Source organism: Typha angustifolia, chromosome 10, assembly GCF_048772165.1.
Source record: "Typha angustifolia cultivar Huaian chromosome 10, ASM4877216v1, whole genome shotgun sequence".
Classification (NCBI taxonomy): domain Eukaryota; kingdom Viridiplantae; phylum Streptophyta; class Magnoliopsida; order Poales; family Typhaceae; genus Typha; species Typha angustifolia.
In genome coordinates, this window is record NC_133248.1 from 12630665 (window position 1) to 12639136 (window position 8472).

Sequence of the window (8472 nt, forward strand, 5' to 3'; positions counted from 1 at the left end):
CATAGGTTTAACGTGTACAGAATCGGATCAGTCTAATTAAGTGCACGCTTCTCGCTCATCGTTCCTTGTACGAATGGTGGACTCTACGATCCACTAATCACACGGCCTAAATTAGATCACAACATGTAACTTAAACATCAACCAGGATATGGGAAGGATGGGGTCCACGCGATGGGCGCTTCGGATTGGCCAATCACGCTTCGATTATGTATACGATACGCCGTGGAGACAACTTGTACACCCTAGCTTCCTATATATGAATTATAGAAGACGGCTCGTGATCACCTGATGCGTGATACGATTCCACCGGCAGCAGTAAAGCATGCGGTGGGAAAAAAGGAGGGAACTCTCCCTTCCCTTCCTCCACCTTCTCTTCTAAAATGCTTCTTCTGATCTTCTCCCTTCTCTCTCTCTCTCTCTCCACTCTTTCTCTCTCTTCTCTCTGTCTCAGATCTAACAAGGCGAACGGAAGAAGAAGGAGAAGCAAATTAAGCGTGTAGAAGAAGCATCTCGTCGTCGTCGATCTCTTATAGGTGAGTTCTTCTTCTTCTCGCATCTAGCTCGCAATGTATTGACGATTTGCTTCCTCTAATCTATCTAGTTGTTTCGATTCGATTACGGCTGGATCGGACGTCGAGATCATGATTTCTTTCTCGTGAAGTAATCTCTTGATTCCGCTTCAGGAAGAGGTGGATTGAGTCAGTAGGTTTTTAAAATCTATTAGATCGAATAAGTATATATATATCTTCTTCTTTATCTATTTTGGTCGCTAGTTTGGTGTTTATATTTTAGATCTACAAATCGTCGTATATCGAGATTTTTAGGCTGCGGTTTTGGTTTAGGGAATTAAAGTTGTTATAATTAGCGAAAATACTCAATGCGGTTACTCTTTTTTAGGATAAATTAAAAAAAAATTAACTCTTACCTTTTATGCGTAAAATCAAATAAGATTTCATTTGCATGATCTTTGGCCCTACGTGGTTTAGACTAATATGAAACAGTACAAATTATTCATTTTATTGTTAAGTAAGTATATATTTTTTATCCATATTTTTAAGATAACTGAATTTTTTTATGTTTGATCATATATTTAAATAGAGGTATATTATAATAGTTGATGCTCCTAATTCTAGATAGGAGAATATAAAAGAGGTTGAAAGTATATCTTATTGTAAATTCAAAATAAGGTACGGTGAGTAAATTCAACAGAGAGAGAGAGAGAGAGAGAGAAGGATAATTATAATATTTTTAATTTTTTTTGTTAAGTTTAGATGAAAAAGTTATAGTGATAAATACAAGTTTAGAAGGTAGTTTGTCAGTTACTAATTTACCCTTTTTATTCTCTTTTATTTTAAAATAAATTAAACTAAGTCCGAAACTCTATTAATTAATTTTATTTTTTAGTCTTAAATTTTTTAAAATAAATTTAGTTAAATATAAAAAATAAAAATATTTAGTTATTAAACTAAGTTAGAAGTTTCTGAACTAGTTCAAGAAAAATACCTTATCCCTAAATTAAAAGCAAATAAGACCTGAGGTACTAATGGTGGCAGATTGTCGTTCCCTGCCAAATGAATTACCCTGTTGCAATTAACTGCTGGATGACCTGATGATCTGCCCACGATATAAACCTCGTAAAGGATGACAAAGAAAGGCCTAATGGGCACCTTAAAGCAAGAGTCTTCTGACATAATTCAGACATCTAACCCATCTTTCTATCCTCTCTATTTGTATCTTTTGCTCATTCGTTTACTCTTTTCTATCTCTATCCACATGACTTAAAAGCTACTTCGTTCGTCTCTTTAGCTCAGCATTTTAAAAGAAGCCTGCAATGCTTTCAGGCTTGCTTTGTCCTTTGACTATTCCTTCTGCGGGGGAAAAAAAAGTAGAGCTTGGAATTATATCCTCTGGTTCGAATAGATCTTATTGGAATATATATAGGAATTGTGATGTAAGAAATCTCTGATCAGGAACTGTGACCATGATCATCTTCTTGATCTGGTCCTCGAGGTCTCTCTTAAGGATAGTGGTCCACCTAAGTGGTGTTGCCAATTTGATTGGTGGTCCTAGGAGAGTAACCGACCATTAACTAACTTATATAGGTGGGTAGTTAAAGTAACGTAGAAGATAAGTGCAATAATGGCTCCCATATTTAGGCCGAAATTGGTGGGAATTGGGATATGTTTGGGCCTTGCGGCTGCCAATTTGTATTCATTAGCCAAGCCGCAGAATTTTTTTGCAATCTGGTGCAATGAAATTAATCAATTTATTGTCATCTTTAAATTTAACTATCCTATTTGATTTGGACTTTTAGAATTATGATTTATGGCACAAACATTTGTTAGTTCGTACAACGTCAAAGAATCTTCCGAGGCCAGAACGAGACAACAAAGTTAGCCCCTCCTGTCATTATACGATTCTCTACTGCTACCACAGTCACGAGCGCAACTAGCCAAACATGAGTAAGCTGAGCCTTGCTTGTGATTAGCTAGAAATTATATTAAGAGAAATTTAGTATTTTAATAAAATTATAATTTACATTATATATTAGTAATATGTTTTATAATTTAGTGAATATGTGCAGAAAATTTTAGGTTAAATTTGAACTAATAATATTTAGTGAGATGAGGATATTTACTTTAAATGGATGATGCTTTTGATAGTTTAGAGAGTTATTATATATTAAAAAATAATTCAGAAGATCATTATAGAAAATGGTGGTAGTTTAGATGGTGAAAAAAAATTATCCTATAATTTTTATAGTGTTATTATATCTTGTTATTTTAAAATAAAAAAATAAATGGATGTTTAGATATAACATCTTCATGATAATAACTACTCATACTAATAATTAGTTAGTTACTAAGCATCCTTCCGTATTTTAACTTCTCTAACTGCTTCTACTTAACTAACTGCGTAGCACCTCTTAGTTTGATGTACTTTTATTTTGTATAAATAAAAGAGGGTGTTATTTTATTGATATACTAAAAACCTTACTATTTGCCCTTATGGTTATATTCTAAGGTTCATTTTTTTTGAGTTGCATCTTATTCATGATAATCTTATATCCAGAGAATATATTGTCATTATTATTTTTAATCGCAACTAATGTACGATAAATTTGTTCAAAGAGATATTATTATAGTCTAGCAACTTTGATTTTCTTTATCTTCACTATATTCTATTTAGTTTTCCTACAATTTTTAAACAAAATTTTTGTACTTAGTAATTTTAAATGATTATTTCTAGTACTCCATTTTCATCCATATTATTGTATGATAAACTCTGTGAAAAGGATACAATTATAAGCTATGGCAAGAGAAACTAGAGTTTGTCCTTACGGTGATAAAGATCGTAGAAGAGATTTTTTATTGTCTTCGAGAACAAATACAAAACAAACGATTCTAGTAATAAAATATATCTCATCTCTAATAACTTTACATTTTAAAATATTAGGGCCGAAAGGAAAATAAACATCAAATATATATGGTCAATACAAAATTTAATCATTCGAGTCTTCCGAGCAATTAGAGTAAAGCAATCATAATAACTATACATATTTTTAATAGAATACTTTTTAAAATGGACAAATCTCTTTACAAACTATTATTTGATTGAAAACTTAACTTATTATATTTGAAATCATAGGTGTGTAACTTATGTTAAATTAATTGATCTAAAAAGATCAAAATTTAGACCAAAAACTAATATGTGCTTTTGTTAGTTATGCTTCTAATAATAATACTTAATTTTTGTCGGAGATGAATACAAATGTTATACTTTCTTATTGATTCCAGTAAAAAAAAAAAGATAAATATATCTATTATAAGATGATTAATAATAATATTATATTAATATACTTGTATGTAAATGATATGCTAACTTTTAGCTTAAATAACTTACATATTAAAATTACTAAAAAATTCTTATTATCTCACTTTAATATAAAAAATTTATGTATTATTAATAATATTACTAGCATCAAAGTACATAAAGATGAAAAATTTCTTGCATCATCACAAAGTCATTATACTGAAAAAGTTGGTAATTTTTTTTCTTATTTGTTTAATAAATTTTCGATATCACAACTTGAGAACTTGTAAGGGTTGGTGGAAGTTTGTAGAAATTAATGTTTCTACCACTAAGGGGGAGAACCTAGATGGCCATTGGGCAAGGTCAGGCGTAGCCCAAGTTTGGAATCCCAAGCCCAACCCAAAGCAAGAAACACGGAGTTCTTTAGATGAACTTGAGAAGTGACTCGTACGTACAGGGGTGGTACACCCCTTTAAAAGGTGATGCGGCATTTTTGTCGATTTCTCTGAGCTCGTTTGACTCAGTTATTTTTGTTCGTAGATCCGAATCATCTGGCTATCGTCAGACTGCTGAGGCCTCTGCAGCTGTCATTCTTATTGGCCTTACTTCAACGATCCTATTCCGGCGGAGCGGATCCTCTGCAGGGATTTCCTGCAGTCGAGGCACTTGGCTGCCAAATTACCAAGTAGCTAAGCAAACCGTACGAAATGCTGTGGTCGAAGCTGTAGAGAATCCCCCTCCTCCGGGCTCCGTCCCTCCCTTTCTAGACTTAAAAACAATTTTGAACGTAAAGCACCATGTACGTCCCGTTTTTCCCGTGGACAAGCCTCGAATTTTTCTCTTCCTTAATCCTCTTTATAATGGCGTATACGCTTGCCTTCTTCCTCCGACGTTGAAGTAAATTTGGTTTCCTCTGCAGCAACATTAACTACAATAACAAGTGAAAGCTGTGAGCATTTCTAAATGTAATGACGAGAATGGAAGATCCAAGTAGTTGCAGGGAGAGGTACACCCGGTTCATGGAGGACTCGTGCTGCACCCACTTCTGCCTTGGGCCCAACCCCATGATGGCTCGATACGTCTACGCTCTTATTTTTCTCGTCACAAACCTCTTGGCCTGGACCATCCGAGACTACGGCCACTCTGCCCTCTCCGAGCTCCAGAGTATGCCACTCTTCTCATTTTGTTTCTCGTTCTACTTTATCACACTGCAGGATTAATTTGTTACTGGAGTTTAATCTCACCAATGCAGGATTAAAAGGTTGCCATGGTGCTCATTACTGTTTGGGTGCAGAGGGTGTTCTAAGAATCAGTTTTGGTTGTTTCGTATCCTTTAAAATTGATCACTGCAACATAGGACCTGTAGAAAAATCGCATATTCAATTTGGTGTTGATCCTTAACTCTGGGTTTAGTTGTTCTTCTTTGTCATGTTCCTCTCAACTGTTAACACAAGAAAGCTGGAGGACCATCGGACAAATTGGCACTCGGAGTGGTGGCCTGCCAAAATTATCTTGTGGCTCGGTTTTATGGCCCTTCCATTCCTTATACCCTCCGCATTTATCCAGCTTTATGGTTAGTATTGGTCATGTATTTTAGTTATCTATTGTCATTACTTGCTTGTGCTGATGGTTAGTGTTGGAAAATGCTTTCAGGGAAATTTGCGCACTTTGGTGCTGGGTACGTACACTTTACTTATTCACCTTCTTCTTTCTTGGCAATGAGATTGCGATGCATGAAGCTAGTGGAAAGATGTTTCACCATGGATTTTGCTTTCTTAAATCAGGGCATTTCTTCTTATTCAACTCATCAGTTTGATCAGCTTCATTACATGGTTAAATGACTGTTGCCGGTCAGAGAAAAATTTAAAGAGATGGTATGCTTCTTAAACCACATCAACTATATATAACAAACAAGTTTTGCATGTCTGGTGGACTTGAGAGGCTCTCTTTTGCTGGCTCTACTTAGTTCCGTCAACAGAGTAATAGAATGCTTCTTGTCGTAGGATGCTCTCTTTCAAGTACTGCAATAATTTAATGGGGATGTGATCTCGCAAGTGAAATATCTAAAAGTGCACATCTTTTATACTGTTCTTAGCATTAAAACTTCATGTATCAGAATTAGCAGTCATAGTCAAAATAATAGGCTGAGCTGCTTTTTTACAGCATTTTTAAGAGTTGTATAATGTAATGTAAGCTTCAAAAACACTGGCAATACCTTGGTCAGAGACACTTCTACTTGCATCATATGTGTCTTTGATCCTGGATGCAAAATTGAGTCCTGTTATCGACTACTTTTGGCATATGAATCCTATGTCTGATTCTAAATTTAACCATTACAATGTTTTATCTGCAGTCGCATCCAAGTGACGGTTGTCTCTATTGCTGCGTATGTTGCATCACTGTTGGGAATTGTCCTGATGTATGTTTGGTATGCACCTAATCCGTCCTGCATGCTCAACATTCTCTTCATCACTTTGACGCTAGCTCTTCTACAACTTATAACATTCGTCTCCATTCACTCAAAGGTAAATGAGCACTAATGTCTAAAGTTTTACTACAGACTGCAGCTATTTTGTTTTACTGCACCTTTTCTGAAGCCATGCCTGTTATAATTTGTAGACCTAATAACGAGCATCTTGAACAGGTCAATGCAGGATTCCTGGCACCAGGTTTGATGGGCTTGTATGCTGTCTTTCTTTGCTGGTCTGCAATTAGGAGGTCACTTTTCTGATTTCTGATTATACGATCTCATTGTTTACAAAATTACAAACTTCCAAAAAAAAAGAAAAGAAAAATTAAAGTTGGCTGAGTCGTTCTGTCTCCTCTGTTATAGTGAGCCACCCACAGAGGTTTGCAACAAGAAAGCAGAAGCTGCAACAAATGCGGACTGGGTAACAATTGTGGTAATGACCTTGAATAACGTTTAAGATCCATGAGAAGTATGGATTTTACCTTGCATTTCTCACATTTCTGTCTTTGAGAATTTAGTGGGCAAACAATTATGATACTTTATTGCTTTAGATAATTGAATAATGCCATATTACATGCAAACTAAGGACACCTATTAAAATCAGTCGACACATCTTGTGGTTTTCTTTTTCTAAGCCTAACTTTATTCTAATATTGAGTCAGTATAATCTTTTTAATAATATATCTGAGAACAAGGACGACTGTTTGAAACAGAGAAACATATAGATAACAGTAATCTTCCCTAGTTGACGTGTATAAAGGTTGCATATAATGTGAAAGCATATTCCTGTTATCTGATCAGAAGTTTATTTGTGGGCAGAGCTTTGTCATTGCTGTACTTGTCATGGTTATGGCAACATTTTCAACAGGAGTAGACTCCAAATGCTTTCAGGTTCATATCGACTAACCTCATCCAGTACTAGTTATGTGTTCATCTGATGTAATACTAGATAACTTATATCCAACCTATGCAGTTCAAAAAGACCGAAGCAGAGTCAGAAGATGATGTTCCATATGGATATGGATTCTTCCATTTCGTTTTTGCTATGGGGGCAATGTATTTCGGAATGCTATTCATCGGCTGGAATTCACATCAAACCATGCAAAAGTAAGTTTACATCCAAGTGAATTTGGAGGTCTCATCTTTCTACTTGCTGAACTAGACACAAGTGTGCTCACGTATCCATCTATGCATGCCATTTCCATGCTAATTTCCTTTTTGTTTCTCTTTCCCTTTTGCTTTCGTCTTTATCTCTTTGCAATGGGTGATTCTGAATCTAGCCCATCTTAGTTACTTTGGATTTTCGTGCTCGCATTGAATGATACATTTGAATAACTAATTAATGGAAAGTTTTGCACTATTTCTAACTTTCCTTTTCCCGTTTTTCTTGATTCCATCGACAGATGGACGATAGACGTCGGATGGGCCAGTACTTGGGTGAGAATTGTAAATGAATGGCTAGCGACCCTCGTGTACAGTAAGTATTCATCCTAAAACAATCATCTTATTTCTAGGGGTTATTACTAGAAAAGAAATTTAAGGTTTACTAGTAATAAGATTGGATTCTTAAAAACTAAGCACATCTATTCTTAAAAATAGATTCACATCTTTCTACGATGGATCTACTACTACCTCATCCATTGAGTAAGAATTTACATAAAATGTGAGCTTAAAAGTTCATTCTTATTATCACCAAAATTTTAAAATTTTTTTTTTGGGTGCAAATGTCCCCCGTATCAGCTGACCACCTTCATATGTGAGCTAGGAATAAGGCTCGGCATGAGTCCGAGCTCACTCGGCTAACCTCGACTTCTATATCGTCACCATCATATATTAGATACCGTAGACTTTCCATATCGTCGTAAATTGTAACTCACTTTCTCTTGAATTAATTGTCAACTTGATTACAGTGTGGATGCTGGTAGCTCCCCTCGTCTGGAAGACAAGGCGAGTGGAATCAACGTAGCGCAGATAAAATACATGTATAGATCCTCATTTCAAGATTCCAGACTACGATTCTGTACAAAGGAAATGACTCAGAGACAGCATGCTCTCCGTCGGGGCATACAACTCGAGTGCTTTGTAATTAAACACGAGAAGGTCGAGATTTCTGGACTTAGCAAAATTCCACACTGTACAAAGTTTTCCCTGTTTGTTTATTGATTGATATTCTTTGGACTGATGTGAGT

General features: G+C 35.4%; 1 protein-coding gene across 4 annotated transcripts; it reads left to right on the plus strand.

The window, feature by feature from the left end:
* Positions 1 to 297: 297 nt before the first annotated feature.
* LOC140768237 (uncharacterized) lies at positions 298 to 8465 on the plus strand. 4 transcript variants are annotated; one of them, XM_073108441.1, is made up of 15 exons: positions 298 to 533; positions 602 to 689; positions 4354 to 4612; positions 4733 to 4977; positions 5066 to 5139; positions 5227 to 5386; positions 5467 to 5491; positions 5598 to 5687; positions 6167 to 6338; positions 6458 to 6531; positions 6647 to 6716; positions 7103 to 7174; positions 7257 to 7390; positions 7687 to 7760; positions 8194 to 8465. In XM_073108441.1, the coding sequence occupies exons 4-15, from the start codon at positions 4782 to 4784 to the stop codon at positions 8247 to 8249; spliced, it is 1197 nt and encodes a 398-aa protein (XP_072964542.1). In that variant the 5' UTR covers positions 298 to 533; positions 602 to 689; positions 4354 to 4612; positions 4733 to 4781; the 3' UTR covers positions 8250 to 8465. The 4 variants fall into 4 exon arrangements, with proteins under 4 accessions (XP_072964542.1, XP_072964541.1, XP_072964545.1 ...); XM_073108440.1 differs by lacking the exon at positions 602 to 689; XM_073108443.1 differs by lacking the exons at positions 298 to 533; positions 602 to 689 and adding an exon at positions 4030 to 4260.
* The last annotated feature ends 7 nt before the right edge of the window (positions 8466 to 8472 follow it).